General features: G+C 37.7%; 2 protein-coding genes across 3 annotated transcripts; one reads left to right on the top strand and one right to left on the bottom strand.

The window, feature by feature from the left end:
- Nucleotides 1-770: 770 nt before the first annotated feature.
- Nucleotides 771-8,253, bottom strand: LOC149717442 (uncharacterized). Of its 2 annotated transcripts, XM_089838853.1 has the most exons (7): nt 7,841-8,253; nt 6,319-6,620; nt 4,598-4,935; nt 3,565-4,151; nt 2,665-3,135; nt 1,903-2,029; nt 771-1,182 (listed from the first exon to the last, which is right to left on the bottom strand). In XM_089838853.1, exons 2-7 carry the CDS (start codon nt 6,555-6,557, stop codon nt 1,010-1,012), a joined length of 1,935 nt encoding a protein of 644 aa, XP_089694979.1. In that variant the 5' UTR covers nt 6,558-6,620; nt 7,841-8,253; the 3' UTR covers nt 771-1,009. The 2 variants fall into 2 exon arrangements, with proteins under 2 accessions (XP_089694979.1, XP_089694980.1); XM_089838854.1 differs by lacking the exon at nt 7,841-8,253 and having other exon boundaries at nt 6,319-6,706.
- Nucleotides 8,254-15,159: 6,906 nt separating this feature from the next.
- Nucleotides 15,160-16,290, top strand: LOC149717441 (uncharacterized). Its single transcript, XM_089838851.1, has 2 exons — nt 15,160-15,451; nt 15,511-16,290. The coding sequence occupies exons 1-2, from the start codon at nt 15,412-15,414 to the stop codon at nt 16,080-16,082; spliced, it is 612 nt and encodes a 203-aa protein (XP_089694977.1). The 5' UTR covers nt 15,160-15,411; the 3' UTR covers nt 16,083-16,290.
- The last annotated feature ends 112 nt before the right edge of the window (nt 16,291-16,402 follow it).

Raw genomic sequence — 16,402 nt, 5'->3', positions numbered from 1 at the left:
ATCGCCGAGTCAAATTATAATTTAAATTAAATTAATATAAAATTACCGGTATCGTTCTAAAATAATATAGAACTTGGTCAAATCAAGGTTTGTAAAATTGCACAAGGTTTTTTTCTTTTTTGGTGGGATTTGTTTGTGGTTTGACTCGAGCCATTTGACCAAATTAAAATACCTCCTTACGTCGTCATCGCCAAAATTAATTTAAACCAAACGAAGTATGCGAAATTATTAATTAGAAATATGTTAATTAATTTGTAATTTGTTTTAAATAATAGTGCATTCCCCGCTTGTGTTATATCTTTTTTATGGGAGTGCGAAAAAAATATACAGGGTGTTTCATAAAGGGTAGTTGGACCTAAGTACAGCTGGTTCTATGGGAGATTTTGAATCGAAAATGTAACTTCTATGACTTTTTTCTCTAAGTTACGATTGGAGTGTTTTAGGGATGACCCCTTAATTAAATTAACATACTTTAAGTTTCTTACTAATTTAAGGGGGTCATCCGTTAAAAACTCCAAACTCGGTTACCTTTAGGGCTAAATGTCATAGAAGTTACATTTTCGACTCCAAATCGTTCATAAAACCCACTATATTTTGGTCCTAAAACCCTTTTTGAAACACCCTGTATTTAATCATTTCTAACCACACAGATTTATTCAACTCTTCAATATCCTTGATAGAATAGACAGTTCCATTAATAACTTACAGAGGAACCTACACACAGGGGCGGGAGGCCGCCCTATTATGTTATTTCTCTCGCGCTATCCAAGAGGCAACGCCAGACGGAGTTCACTGTTCACTCACTAACGTAGGAGGGAAGAAAGGCAACACGCACTGCCTCTAGAGCTGCATGCTTCTTGGCGCGAGAGAAATAACCAAAAAGGTGACCTCCTCCCGCATCTGTGGTGTTTGCTTCTCTTAGGAAATTAAGGGACTAGTCTATTGAATAAATCGGTGCGGCAGTTTCACACTCCCACTTCTTGGACCAAGAAGAAGAAGGGTTCAAAGGTTAAGCTGAATTGGCGTGCACTCTCATATGCCTATTTAGATTCCCAGATTGCGAGAATCTTAGCAGGCATAGTTTGCATTGGTACGGTTTTTCCCCGGAATGGATTCTTAAATGTTTCGTCAACGTTGAGCTGTCTGAAAATGCTTTCTTGCACATACAACATCTGTAAGGACCTGAAAAAAGGTTGAGAAAGTATAATTATATGGCATGTCGACAAGCGTGGCGAATTAAGAATTGCTGGTTTCTAGTGAAAAACGGAGATAGTTTTCGATTTAAGAAGAATGCCGTCTCGGTTGTTCTTAATAAATCATTCCATTAGTTACATGCAGAGAAGCTAACACAGGCGCCAAGAGGCAACGCCAGGTGGAGCCAGAGTTCAATACACGCGGAGGGAGGCTAGAAATAACCCAAGAGGGCGGGGCCTAACCCTGTGGTGTTTGCTCTTCTTTTGGAATTAATGGAATGGTATATAGACCCCCTTTTTGGGGGTAAAATAGAGTCTGGTTTTTGACCAGATTGTTGTCTTAAAACAGAACATTGATTGGTATGTGGACAACAATGAGACCTGATATGGTTTCAAATTAACCAAAGGATTTTGGTGGACAGGTAACTCTGATGCCCTTTCTAATGTCTTTGTTATCCACATTTAAATTAATGGTCAGTATTAACCCTAAATCAATTAACCCCCCCCCTCTTATGAAAGGGTCTATTGTGTATTTAATTACGTAGTCTTTTAAATAAGAGTACTGTTTAAGTTTCTCTGATGATGAAGTAAAGGCTAAAATTTAATTATATTTAATTGGGAACTTAATTATTCTTTCTGACACAAATAATAACGTAAGACTGTGATACTCTTAATACATGTAATAATTATATAAGTTTTGTATGCTTACGTTCTCCGGAATGTGTTCTCATGTGAGTTGTAACTGAGCTGCTTTGCGAGAAACGTCGCTCGCAAACCGGGCATCGAAATGGCTTCTCTCCGGAGTGAGTGCGAATGTGAGCCGTCAAATTGGCCGCCTATAAGGAGAAAACGACCATTATTAGGCTTAAAATAGGCCCAGACATTAATATTCTCAATTCTTAGGCTTAATAAAACACGATGTTTTAGAGCAAAACCCTTCCCTTCCAAATAAAAAGGGTAAATAATCCCAACCCGATATATTGTTAGGTACAGACATAAATAAGTTTAATTGTTGAATATATTTTTGTGCTAAAGAAATTGTGCGCAATCTTTGAAAGCTTTATGCTAAAAATGATTACAGGTAATTCGGGAGTGATTAGCCCCTTGGTTGTTGCAAAGAAAAAAGCTTGAATAAAAACAGTAGACTCCTAAATGTCGGCTTCTCTCTGAACACGAGTGTGCAGCGGGTGAAACATTTCTACAGGCGTGATATGTTTAATGCGATGTTAATCTAAATTAACGTGGCTTAATTAAATTAATTAAGGGTGTTTAAGCTTAAATATGACTTAAAATATCAGCTGGTATAGTTTTAATTGTTTAAAAATGTCTTAAAGAAAGGTAAAATGCCTTGAAAACCCGAATTCCGCTTGCCCCTTAATGCTGGCTTTCTCTCAATGTTTCAGTAGGGATTTTAGTTTTGCGCTCTTTAGAGCTAGAAAACGTGTTTTATGCTTTAAATAAACGTATTTACCTGGGAGAATGACTTATTACAAGTCCCACATCGATACGGTCTTTCACCGGAATGCGTTCTTAGATGCGTTTTCAAGGTGCTAGGCCTAGCGTATGTCTTCCCGCATATCCGGCATAAATTTGTTCGACTAGTTCCGTTGGATCCTCCGTTGTCTTGTTGTCCGTTAGGGGAACAAGGGTCATCACTACCCCCGGTATCGGAGCAAGGACTCGGTGGACTGCAATTTAAATGAGCTCGGACATCGTCTTCATCGTCCGGGTCTCTCATCCCGTGCAAAGCGGATGGAGAAGAAACGTCGCATTGAATTGGAGGCGAAAGGGAGGATTCCACCGCGATGTTCTCCGATTGGTAAGAGTCGTGAAGTGGGGAATCGCTGGAATGATGGCCATGGGTGTAGAGAGAACTCTCGAAGATGGGTGAAGAGAAACGGGAGGATGAAGAGCGGGTTTTCATCTTACATGGACTTAGAATCTGAGAATATATATAAAATCAATATTATTCTCTATAATAAATTAATTATTGTATAGTTAGTTAAATGTTTTTGGGATGTATAGGCATTGTTGTGTTTAAAGAAAAATCAGTAGGTTTGAATGTGTCAGAAAGAGCAAAGCATCTTGGTCTTATCATAAGTTCATAAGTTATGTTCCATAAGTTTGTCGCTGGTTACAAACTGGAGCTTGTCATGAAATGAGTGAGGTAGGTCATAGATTCGAGGTAAAGCGACGCCATGTGAGGTGCTGTCAAAGTATAGGCTAAATAGGAAGCTGGAAGTCCTGCAAAACTAACCGAGTGTAGGACTTCAATTCTCGCTTTTCGTTCTGGAACTAGCTCGGGCTGTAAGTCTCTAGCATTACGAAGTATAGGAAGTGTCATACTTGTGGAACATGATCTTATCATTACCTCAGGTTTTGTATCAGCAAAATAGTTCACGGTCAGTGGTCTAAAACTCGTTGTTAAAAATTCCTTATCAATGGGTGGTAATGGCACCAAATTATCAGCGGCAGTCGTTCCCGTTGGTCGAAATTCCGCCGTGAACGTGTACGTATTAGGAGGAGGGCCACCGTGATAATTAGCTCCACAATTATAACTCGCCGTTCCTGTTGGCGAATTCCCCGATCCTCCGTACGTCGTCACTTGCAACGAATGAGGAGCCGGACCCCCATTCAACCCGCCGGAAGTGGGACCTCCGTTCGCGTTGACCATGTATTGGGTACCAACAGGAGAAGGGGAACTCCATTGATGGACTTGGGAACCGCTTCCCAGATTTGACCCGGGAAAAGTTGGATCCGTAGATGAGTAAGGCCCGTTGTTCGGTGGACCCATGGTCATATTCATGGAGAGATTGACGCTCATCGAAGCCGGGAAGACCGCGGTTTGATGGTGAAGTCCAGTGGGAGTCAATTGACCAGCGGAGGAGCCCGCTCCTCCTGATCCACCTAATGAACATGCTCCACTGTGATGACCGTAATCCGACGGATAGTAAACTCCTAAAAATGAATAGAAAATTTCAAACTGAAGCTATGAACGCTTACAAACATGGGAAATACTAAAGTTCCCATCTTAAAAGTAATTTTCTTAGTTTTTCTATTAAAAATAAAGATCATTCCAAAGCTGCAAACTAAATTACACGATTTAATCAGTCCCTGAAGCGCAGTTAAAGTTTAGAAACGGGGTAGGAAACTTCTTTAACCCTTTCATTGCACCAGCACTGTTCGGGGTTACATCAATCAGAGCCCATGCAAAAATGTATTTGGAAGATATTTATTGTCTTCTTGACGGGCTACTTTCACTTTTTAGGTAAAATATTAACTAAATTAGAAAGATTCCAGCGTTGCAACTATTCCAGATGCAAATCATAATACTAGACAGTTTTTTGAATGGACTTCTGAATCTATTACTAAGTAGTGTTCTGAAGAATGAAGATAAATCTTACCTTGATTAGGAAAATGATGTCCGTTGCTACTAAGTTGAATCTGGGGATATATGCAAGAGTAGGAGGCGTGCCCCCCGCATCCGGGGAGACCCGAGGAAGCGGCCGAGGTTGATCCATAACCCGGGGAAGTGTGGATGATTTGCGGTGGTTGGGCTCCGGCGGTGCCCGATACTCCGTTGGACGCGTAACTCGAGGTTGCCGAAGGAGGGGCGAATCCTCCGCTCGATAAAGGGGATGATCCCGTCGGAGACGCTCCCGATGGATGGAGGACGGCTTGTTTTAACGATAACAGTACGTCAGCCATATCGTGGACCGGTTTCTCCTTATATCCACAGTCTCTAAGATAATTCAGATTTGAAGATAGAAAATAAGGTTTTCTTTTTAAGTTTCTCTGTTTTGTAAAACGAAGTCTAACTAACTACGAAAACGATTCAATCAAGATAATCGTTGGTATGGTCGAAGTATAACGGGTAGTATATTTTGACCCAAACTTTAAATTATCATAAACAACCCAAAACTAATAATGAACAACCCAAAATCTCTCCATAAACAACCCAAAAACTAATAATGAACAATCCAAAATCTCTCCATAAACAACCCAAAGCTTCTCTCATCATATACAACCCAAAAACTAATAATGAACAACCCAAAATCTCTCCATAAACAAGCCAAACCCTCTCATGATAAACAATCCAAAGTCTCTCTCTCTCTCCTTAAACAACCCAAAAACTGTCATCATAAGCAATCCAAAATTTCTCTCGTCATAAACAATCCAAAATCTCTCTCGTCATAAACAATCCAAAATATCTCTCATCACAGACAACCCAAAGTCTTTCTCCCTAAACAACTCGAAACCTCTCACTCTCCATAAACCACCCAAAATCTCTCATTATAAACATTCCAAAAACTGTGATAATAAATAAACCAAAACCTCTCATCGTAAACAACCCAAAAACTGCATTTCATAATAAAGAACCCTAAACCTCTCTTCACAAACAACAAGAATTTCTCCGAAAGTACACGAAATTCTAATCACAAACAATTTCTTATAGAATACACAGATTTCTCAGCATGTTTTATGGAATACACGAGATTTTTATCATTATTTCTGATAAAATACAACAGATTCTTATCATAATTTCGGATAGAATACAAGATATTCTCATCATAATTTCTTATAGAATACACAGATTTCTCAGCATGTTTTATGGAATACACGAGATTTTTATCATTATCTCTGATAAAATACAACAGATTCTTATCATAATTTCGGATAGAATACAAGATATTCTCATCATAATTTCTCATAGATTACACGGACTTTCTGTCATAGTTTTTCCAAAAATACACGAACTTCCTATCATAATTTTTCCAAAAGTACGCGAAATTCTCATGATAATTTCTGATAGATTTACACGAACTTCCTATCATAATTTCTCCAAAATATACACGAAACTCGTCATCTAAATTCGTTATCGAATTGACACCAAATTCTTATATCTTAAATCATATCTCATCATACACGAAACTCTTCCATAACGTTAGAAACAATTCCAAATGTTCAGCTAGCTAGCTAATTGGACCAAGTCATCTTGCGACTTATTGCCCCTTATCTAACGCCTTTACAATGCATAGAGGGGTGGTGGCTAGCCCCTATGCCACAGCTAACCGATAATATAAACTATTATATGAAATGAAGGTATTTTACATGCAGTACGTACTTGTAAGTGGGTGAACAGGGTGTAAAAGCCAGAAAACTGGATAACGGATCCAAATCTCCGTATCCGTAATTGGCCATGGCACCGGTGGGATCGAGAAGAGAGCCGCAATCGAGTGAGAGAAATTCCTGTTGATTCTGGAGATGATTGGAAGATGCTGATCCGCCGGCGGAGGAGAGTAGAGAAGCCTGAGTTCCGGGCTGCCCGTAGGCCGGATTGTTGGGCACGTAATATCCATCCATTCTCGGGGCTTCGTCTTTTTAAATCAAAAACGACCCCCGCAAAACTCCTAGCTCCGTCCACCACTGAAATCCCGCAAAAGACCCCGCGCAACAAAAGAGCAAATTGAAATCGAAACTCCGCAATGGTAAGACGTATAATTGAAACTATTTCAAAGAGACCCACCCGCGAATCCTAACAAATTTTCCATCAAACTTATCCCGTTCACTTTTCATCTACGCGATATTTAATTTAATTTGGAAAAAATCACGTATATTTTCATTCAAATCATTTAATTTCCAATTTCCAATCTTTGGAATAAATACCGATATTTTTTTAATTTACATTATTTCATCCTACGAAAATGTCACGTTTTCAAATAATACGAACTTTATAGCTAAATTAGCGAGATTTTCTATTATACCTTCGGCTTATAAAAACGTGGAATTATAAGAGAAAATATGGTATTTAATTATATCTTAAAATAACCAAAGAAGTTTCGTTGAAATAAATCAAACTTAGTCCTCTTTACAGGGTGTTTCTGATAAGTCTGCATGCCATAAATTACGGGGGATGTTCTTTGGGAAATGAATTTTGAAGTCGAACTCGAAGATGTAACTGTATCTCCAATTTGCCACAAGGGAGAATGTTTTCGAGTTATGATCTGAATGTTTTAGAGATGTCCCCTTAATTAAATTAGAAATCATTGTTTTTCACTTTCTTAATAAAATTTAATTACGGGGTAATCCGTAAAAGACTCCAATCTTAACTAGAAAACAGTGGTCCGGACGGCAATTTCCCAAGAGAACATCCCCTTAATTTATGCGAGACTTATTAGAAACACCCTGTTTAAAATCATAAATTCTAAATAATTCACCGACAGTTTTCGATATTACTTTAATACTTTTGAATTATTTCTCCGCATTATTATTTCAAATTCATTGTTTTGCCCTTTCCACGTTTTCTCCATCTCCTTCGAGGTTTCTAAATGGAATTATTTCTCATATTTATAATTTTCGCCGCGTTAATATTTCATTGTTTAGCCGTTTCCACGTTTTCTCCATATCCACCGAGATTTCTAACGCCGAACTAAGACATCCCTAACTGGAAAATAATATTTACAAAATGCCATCAACTTTAAGGGTCTTCCGCGTCAGTTGTCCCATGCAGGATTTCTATGACGTATTTGATTGTATTTTATAATTTTTTATGAATGGGCGCATGCAGCTATATAATCTATAGACTAATTTCTATGGCTGTAACAAAAAATTTACTATAGAGAAATGGTTAGGCGATTGTACGTTACCTTACAAGTGATAAGTTTAAGATGGCTTCTTTGGGAAGATGACCGCTAATATTCCAAAAGCAAATTCTCCGTGGCAAAACAAATATTGTCATTGCCACGCGCGACAAAAAAGTAGGCGAAAGTGAAGTGTCCCTAAGTTAAATCAAAAAGGGACAACACACGACCCCAATTATCAGAATAGGGGAGGGGGGCATCCATGGGGCACGCCAAAAATCGAACATTGTAAAAAAACAAAAGAAAAAGAAAAAGATACCGAAACTTCGTTCGTACAACACGACCGGCGCGTTTTTCATTTAAAAACAAAAATAAGCCGACGAGTTTGAGTCGTTTTGACCAATCGTAGACCGTTCTATCGGTTCTATATAGCGTTTTTCCTTGCCCTGATTGGTTGTTTACTGGCGAGCCACTTTGACGTCTAACCCCTATGCCACGAAACCTTTCAAGATCTCTCTTGGATGTTAGGTAAGAGAGCTAGCCCTATACACCGTATTATGTTGGCTTCACCGCTATACACTGTATGGCCTAGTGTGTGTTAGGTGTGTGTGTGTGTGAGAGAGAGAGAGAGAGAGAGAGAGAGAGAGAGAGAGAGAGAGAGAGAGAGAGAGAGAGAGAGAGAGAGAGAGAGAGAGAGAGAGAGAGAGAGAGAGAGAGAGAGAGAGAGAGAGAGAGTTAAAAGAGGGTTTAACTATAGCTAAATTAGACATCAAAGTCTAGCGTCTATTATAAAGCTAGCCATGGTGCAATTTAGACTAAAATGATTTTAATAAAGTTTTGTAGGAAGTTTCTATTATAAACAGGCACGTTTCGAATCTCGCTTTTATCCATAAACTTCAATTTGTTTGAAGTTTTGGAAGGAATTTTAAGTTCTTTTTTTTACTTTAATGTTAAGGCTTAAGCCTATTTCGAAAAAAATTTATAATTTTGAAGAGGTTTTATTTTTATTTTCAATATTTTCCATAAAACTCGGATGGAAAGGTTCGAGTTCTGTAATCTAAAAGCCTTTTCAGAGACTTATTTAGATGAGTCAACTTGAGTTGAGTAAACTAGTTGGGTCGTTTTAAGTTGAATCGCACCCAAATAAAAAAAATTATTACTGACCAATTTTTTTTTCTTGACTCAACATTTTGAGTGACCCATCTAGTCGAGTTAAAAGTTGTATCGTCTGAAAAGGTTTTAAGAATATGAAGGAGATCGAGTTATAAAGTACTGTAATTTGTTGATAACAAGAAATACAGGAGATCTTGAAGAGTTTTTAAATATTTTTAAAAGGTTATTTTTATCAATTGAAACCTATTTAAAAAAAACGTGGAATTTCTAGAAGCCTTTTCATTTTATAAAAGTCAGGATTGATAAGTTAAAAGAAAAAGAATTAACTGGGATTCGAAACTTTAAAGACAAGACCCAAAGGTTCCAATTAGCTCGCGTGCTGATTGTCAATTCAAATTAGCGGCGTTTAATTAAGATTTAAGGAAACCGGCCGCGCGGAGCAATCTGGATTTGTAACCATTTCTTTTGGTTAAAAGAAACCCTTTTCTTCTTAAGGTTCATTAGTCGAAGGTTTGTCTGAAGTGACTTGACTCCCATTCTTTTCTCATTGCAATTGGGTCTGGTTAGACTCAAGCTAAACTTGACGGCGAATTGAGGGTCTCGAAGTGCATGGGGACCTTTCGTTCGAAGACCAGCTGTACTTAGGTAGTACCGTCCCGTCGTCTTGCCGAGAGTAGAAAACTCCGGTCTGGCGACTGTCCCCGGACCCTGGGGCTAGCTACCACTGGATTTGTAGACCGTTTCCCGGTTGAAACTCTTGAAATCGGACACTACTTTTTTTTTTCTTACACACGGCGGGCGGAAGTACTTTTTATACCTCTCTTTAGATAGGTTCACACTGCCGCAAGCACGTACGGAAATTTGGGGATAGTGGATTTAATGAAATATAGTAACAAATCGAAATTTTTCAGTTGGGAATTTTTTGGACTTGGTTATAGCTCCAAATCTGCTGCAATTAGACTGAAGTGTGTTAATATGCAATTATAAATATCATTTTTGAATATTATAATTACGCAATAATTTGTGGGAACCACGAATAAACCCTGGAACTTTTATTTTTGAATGAAATCTCGAAGTTATTTCTGAAATTATACGAATATTTTATTGACTTTAATATTTAAAAATTTCAGATAAAAAGTAGAAAAACAAGATGGCCCAAGGGCTGGGCCTTAATAGTAGCCACATCGTTATCTATTATTGCACAAATAAAAATTCAAAGACCCCCCCAAAAAATCAAAAGTGTCCGACCCCACAGATGAAAATTAAAAAGTATCCGACCCCACAGATAGAAAGGTACCTACCTCCCATCCCCGACACTTTAGAGATAAACTAAAGGATGAAAACTCAAGTGTTTATTAGTCTCTATGGTTCAGAGGTTGCATGTTTTACTGCTGCGCCAGCAACCCGGGTTCAATTCCCGATGTGAAAAACTTTTAATTAAAATAAAATCTCTAACTGAGCTCAGTTACACCTATGGAATTCCTTTTAAGCTAAAATCTAACGATAACGAAAGCGACAACCCCGACCACTACTACTACTACTACTACTATGGCTCGGGTCAAACTAAGAGCTTCATCGTATACTACGATGTGGCTAAAAACTAGGATATATATTTGAAACGCTTTTGAAATTTTCAAATTACCACCATTGATTTTTGGAGTTCCAACTTGAAAAACAATTTAGGAAACCTTCGTCAACTTATATTTCAAAATGCGTGCTTGCGAAATTTTGAAATTATCACCATTTAACTTAGCAAAATGGCTTTTGAAAATGCGAACTCATCCAGGGTCATGGGATCTATTAGAGGGTATAAGAAGCGAGTGATCCACCTATATAAATTCATGTTTTAACTTATACCTCGATCCCGCCGTGTACTCCACGCATGCGCTCATTGACACATCTAGACACGTTGATTGTCTTTAGCCTGGCTATAGCTCCACCGGAAGCGTATATTATTTTTTGGGGGTCCAATCTTCTCGTTGTCAACATGGCACGGACGATATTCGATACAATATTGCCACCGGCCAAAAAGTTGAACCCAATTTTTCTCCCCCTAGAACCTTTTTTTTATGTTTTGTTTCAACCAGAACGTGTGTGTGAAAATTTCAGCGTATGCTCGTACTGAGTAACTTAATCCTCCTTAATACTTTCCATGAGGGCTAATCATACGTAACCACAACGGTGTACAGTGTGGAAGAGATCACGTGACGAAGTTATAACAGTCACTCTTAACTTGGGCCTTTCAAACGTTGTCCCCAAAAGTTGATTTTGTATTATCTTTAATTACTAATATAAGATGTTAATTTATTGGTGAATTAAATGGCTTACGTATTGTTTATTTCTAACTGTAGCTAAGCTATCAGTTGGCTTGCCTAGGTGTGTTAAGAAACTGAAAACCTGGAAGAGTTTACTGCCTAAACACTAAATAGTCTGGGACGGGTCCATCAGTATTAAATATTCGTATATTGTGGTTATTTACAAACAAATTGTTTTACAACTTTCAAATTCAATGATGCTTAATTAGGGGTTTATCGCAAAGCTATAATATTATGGCATAAGTTTATAAGATATGTTCCATAAGTGTGTCACTCGTTAATGAGAGTTTGTCATGAAGTGACGTAGGCGAAACGTCATAGATTCTCGTAAAGCGACGCCTGGTGAGGCGCTGTCAAAGGCTTAGTATAGACTAAATAGGAGGATGGACTGCAAAACCGAGTGTAGTCAATTCTCACGTCGTTCTTGAACTAGCTCTCATTAAGCCACTAGCATTACGAAGTATAGGTAGTGACATACTTATGGAACATATCTTATAAACTTATGATTATGGGTATAGAATATGACGTTCTTAGCAGCATAAGTTTATAATGTTCCATAAGTATGACACTACCTATACTTCCTAATGCTATGGACTTACTGAGAGCCAGTTCGAGAACGACAAGCGAGAATTGACCACACTCGGTTAATTTTGGGGTCTATCTTCCTAAACGTTTGACAGCGTCTCAACGGTCTCATCATATGTCGCTTTATGAGAATCTATGACGTTTGACCTACGTCACTTCATGACAAGCTCCAGTTTGTAACCAGTGACAAACTTATGGAACATATTTCTTATGAACTTATTCTTTAGTATACCGATTTCTTCCATTTACAGTTTTTCAATGTTTAAGATAAATTTTGTTGATTCGATGATGCGATCTCGCCCACACTGTATAACCCAACGAGCCCGCTCAGCAATGTACCCCTCTGGGCAGAGAGAGGGTCTTTTTGACTGACTTTTCTATGCTAATGAGTATAAAGGACATTCTTGTCTCGTAGGTAACTTTTCGTTGTAAAATTCAATGAGCCGTTTCGTAGATAGATCCGAGATGATCTTGAAGACAGGTTTCCCCTTCCCGAAAATTTTTAATCTTTTTTATTAGGCAAGAATGCGTAAATTTTTAACATCGGGATGAATAGCTAAGTCTATTCCACTTAGAATATTGGAAGTGTATGTCGATTGCAAAATTCCAATTTTTAAAACCACGAATGAATTTTGTTTAACGAATTTACAATTTGTATACAGGGTGTTTCTGGTAAGTCTGATATAAATTATGCGGTGTGTTATTTGAGTCAAATTGAGTGGAAACTTGTGTCAAAGAATATTGGGGTCTACAACATTTACTTGCGGAGATATTTGCTTCCAAACATTGATTGGACTCCCTAACACACTTTCGAATTTCTTGTCGACTCGTTCTGGTATTACATCTTAGGTTTCATTTCATATTACCTACTGTTTAGCTCATCGAGTTTATAACCAAAATTGTTTATTAAAACAATTACAGCAATATGCGTAACAAAACCTGATTTAATTACACGACGTTGTAGTGTACTAACCTCTATTACAAACCTACCATATTAAATCTCTATTGATAATTTGCCCATCATGAGACGAAAGGATTTAGGAAGATATTGAATCCCTCCGTCATTGGTATCTGGTTTTGTCGCACGTGTCATTTGAACGATGTATTGTTGACCAGGATTTCTATTTTCCTATTGAACTACAACAATCGAAACGTCTATTCTATTCTAGATCGTGAATGGTATAGTAAAAAAGAGGAGGGATTTTTTTTTGTTTAGATTTTTATCATCTAACAAGTGTTCGAGTGGGGATTAATACTTTGGGGATCAAGTTACAATTTGTCCAACAGAAATTTATCGATAGCGGATTAGTTAGTCCTAAATAGTTTCAATAGTTAGTGTGCGGACCAAGTGTTGCCAGTCATTTGCGACGTGTGCAATTCAACTGCTATCTACAATCTACTAAAGTTCAGTTTGATCATAAGTCTATATTACTTCTCGTCGTATAAGTTTAAAATACTTCTCTTCTATTAACCCCTTCTGGTTTGATCAATCAGTTCCAAACCTGCAGGAGATGCTCTAATAACAAATTACTGGCAACCCTGTGAAGCGCGGTTAAAGCTAAGAAACGGGGGGAGGAAATTTCCCTAGCCCCTTTAGTGAACACTATGTATGTTCATTGAAGCTGTTGATGTTTTCTTTAAAATTCAGCGTAATCGTGAATTCTATGGCAAATTTTGGGTTGAAAATAAATACTAAATAAGGTTCGTGGAGCTTGGGTTTAATTCAATTTGTCGACTAAAAGCAATGTAATGATGGATAGAGATTACATCTCTGCCTTCCAAAAGAAGCGGGGCCGGTACATCTCTTCCCTGTGTGAAGTTGTGAACTATGACGACGAGTGAAAGCTATCATATCATCTCCTATCCATGCAGTGGAATACATTCTATTATCCTATTCTCTCCGTTTGTCGGGTACCCTATTGTTGATGTCTACCGTATCAATGTCGGGGCTCGGGACCCTTTCAGTATATCCCGAGTTTTTTTTTTCAATTTTAAAATGAAATTAAACTTCTCTCCATTTTAAAGTGTAATCCTTTAAAAGGGGGCGCGGGTTACCGCGGAATAAGGGGTTAGTGGTTTTTAAAATCCCCGAAGTTTATTTTTTTTTTAAAAACCCCAAAAAATTTTAAAGTTAAATTGAAAGCGGTGCCTGCAGAGTTACTTTTCCTGTACTGTCCTGGATCCTGGATAGGAGATAACGGGATTTTTGCATATGTTGAAACGGGGAGTTTTACTATACTAATTGTACTTGTTATATGACTCAGTACTTACTATAGTTGAAAGCGACATTGAAGCCTTGAATGTTTTCTTCTGTTCTTTGAGGGATCATATATAAATTACTTATACGTAATTATTTTAATCATTATCTTACAATTAATCTATACATATTCATATATTCAAATTTCAAATAAGTTGAAAAATATTTCTTCTGATATTTGAGGATCATATATTAATTACTTCTACTTAATTAACTTAATCATTTTGTCATAATTAATCTATACATATTCGTATATTCAAATTTCAAATAAGTTGAAATATTATTGTTTGCTGATTTCCATGATTTTGGCTTCAATAAACTTTAAATTGTACTTATACCATAGGTTTATAAGATATGTTCCATAAGTATGACACAACCAATATTTCGTAATGCAAGAGACGAGGTAGTTCGAGAACGACGCGAGAATTGACTACACTCGGTTTTGTAGTCCATCTTCCTATTTAATCTGTACTAAGCCTTTGATAGCGCCTCACCAGGTGTCTCTTTAAAAGAATCTATGACGTTCCACCTACGTCACTTCACGAAAAGCTATCAGTAACTAGTGACAAACTTATGGAACGTATCTTATGAACTTATGTTATACCAACCGGTTGAAAGTGCCAAAAATACATAGAAGGCTTTCTTCTCTCCTTTGAGTATTATATATATTAATTATTTATACGCAATTAACTTAATCATTATCTCATATTTAATCCATATATACTGAAGTTTAAGTAGTTGGAAATATTGTTTGCTGATTTTTCAAGATTTTGGCTTCTTTAAACTATAGCTGCACGACTTGAAACAAAAAACCTATATCAACATTTTTCAGTGTTTAGTGCGCAAACGCGTATTTACCAAGCTGGCACATTTGAGATTAAGAATCGCTATCGAAGTTCGACCCCTCCCCCCCCCCAATAACAATAATTCGTGTTAATTTCATGCTTAACTTTTAAACTTTTCTTCTTTCTCCATCATCAAATTGAGTCCATCCAAAAAGACAAGACAATTCTTCGAGTGTTTTTAAAGTATATGAAGTTGTGCCCGGGAGTCTAGAAGATTCCAAATTTCAGAAATAGTTCAGCAAAAGGGACCCTTTCTTTTTTATCAACAAATGTTCGATAAAGTCAACGAGGGGATCCTTGATATATATACGTTGGTCTTTAGAAACCATTTGTCTTTGGCATGCTGGCATCCTAAACTGTAAGGTTTTGAGAAGCCATAGCTTACTGATGGTTGACTGAAATTTTGTTACTGTAAGTTCTGAAAGTCATTAAGAAAAATTGTCGGAATTTGAGCGGCATTCAACGATAATTAAGTATATTAATTAATACAATATAAAACGCAAAATTGTACGTAAATTGGTCATGGAACATTCTCACTCGAATCATTGCAGTTCATCGCAGGGTACGATTAAGTTTTCCGACCTTTAAATTTCAATCTATCCTTGTCCCGCTTGTTTATAGATGAAGTAAGACTACCGCTGAAGAAAAGAAAGAGTTCTCGCAAAGATTTCTTCAGGTCGAATACGCCGAGCATTTATCCAAAGCCTATCGCTTCCAGCCAATCCGGACGGACCTTGCCAAGTAACCAGTCCGAATCACCGTCAACTTCCGCTGATGGAAAACCATTTACATGCGACCAATGCGGAAATTCCTTTTCGGACCGGACCAAATTAACAGCGCACGAGAAGCGTCACGCCAATGTTGCCAATAGACGATACCAATGCAAGGATTGCGGCAAATGTTTGACGCAGAAGTCATCGTTAACCATGCATATCGAGACGCATACTGATAAGCGTAGGTTCAAATGCCCGTCATGCGATGCAGGCTTTAATGACGCATCGTCCTTGAGGAAGCACGAGTTCATTCATAAGGGGGAACATCCCTTCAAGTGTCGCTTTGGTGGAGGTGACTTTTGTAAACGTGGCTTCACTCAAAGCGGAAATCGCAATCGCCACGAACGCGTCAGACACTGGAAGAAGTTGGGACATAGTGGACCACCGCCGAAAGACTACAAAAAGAACTCTGGTACTTAAAAGGTAGACGAATCCACATTGAATAATTCGAATATGTCGACCACAAACTGTAATTCGAAAAAGTCCACTGACGACAAGAGAAACTGATCACGCGAAAATAGTGAAAAATAGCTTATAGGCCTAAATCAAACATGTACCATATGTATGCCAAAGTCTTTCGTGCACACGCACCTTCAAGTACAATAAAATATTTCATTTATGATTTCAAGTTAATTGTTTGTGAAACAACAAACACAACAGTATACCCATTTACCAAATTCTGATAATCTCCACTTTAACACAAATGGTTTAATATTAAACCCTTAAAATGGAATCCCAGT

This window comes from Phalangium opilio, unplaced genomic scaffold (assembly GCF_054372755.1).
Source record: "Phalangium opilio isolate 3A_F unplaced genomic scaffold, DU_Popi_V2 ptg000003l_1, whole genome shotgun sequence".
In the NCBI taxonomy this organism is placed as follows: Eukaryota; Metazoa; Arthropoda; class Arachnida; order Opiliones; family Phalangiidae; genus Phalangium; species Phalangium opilio.
This window is presented reverse-complemented; position numbering and strand designations above follow the sequence as displayed.

Bases quoted from the DNA above. Each gene is read 5' to 3' on its own strand.
- LOC149717442 (XM_089838853.1), bottom strand. From the start codon at position 6,557: ATGGATGGATATTACGTGCCCAACAATCCGGCCTACGGGCAGCCCGGA. The intron at 4,152-4,597 runs GTAAGATTTATC...ATTCATTTTTAG, and splicing joins ACATCATTTTCCTAATCAAG to GAGTTTACTATCCGTCGGAT. The intron at 1,183-1,902 runs GTAAGCATACAA...ACCTTTTTTCAG, and splicing joins GAGAACACATTCCGGAGAAC to GTCCTTACAGATGTTGTATG.
- LOC149717441 (XM_089838851.1), top strand. From the start codon at position 15,412: ATGGAACATTCTCACTCGAATCATTGCAGTTCATCGCAGG. The intron at 15,452-15,510 runs GTACGATTAAGT...GCTTGTTTATAG, and splicing joins TCATTGCAGTTCATCGCAGG to ATGAAGTAAGACTACCGCTG.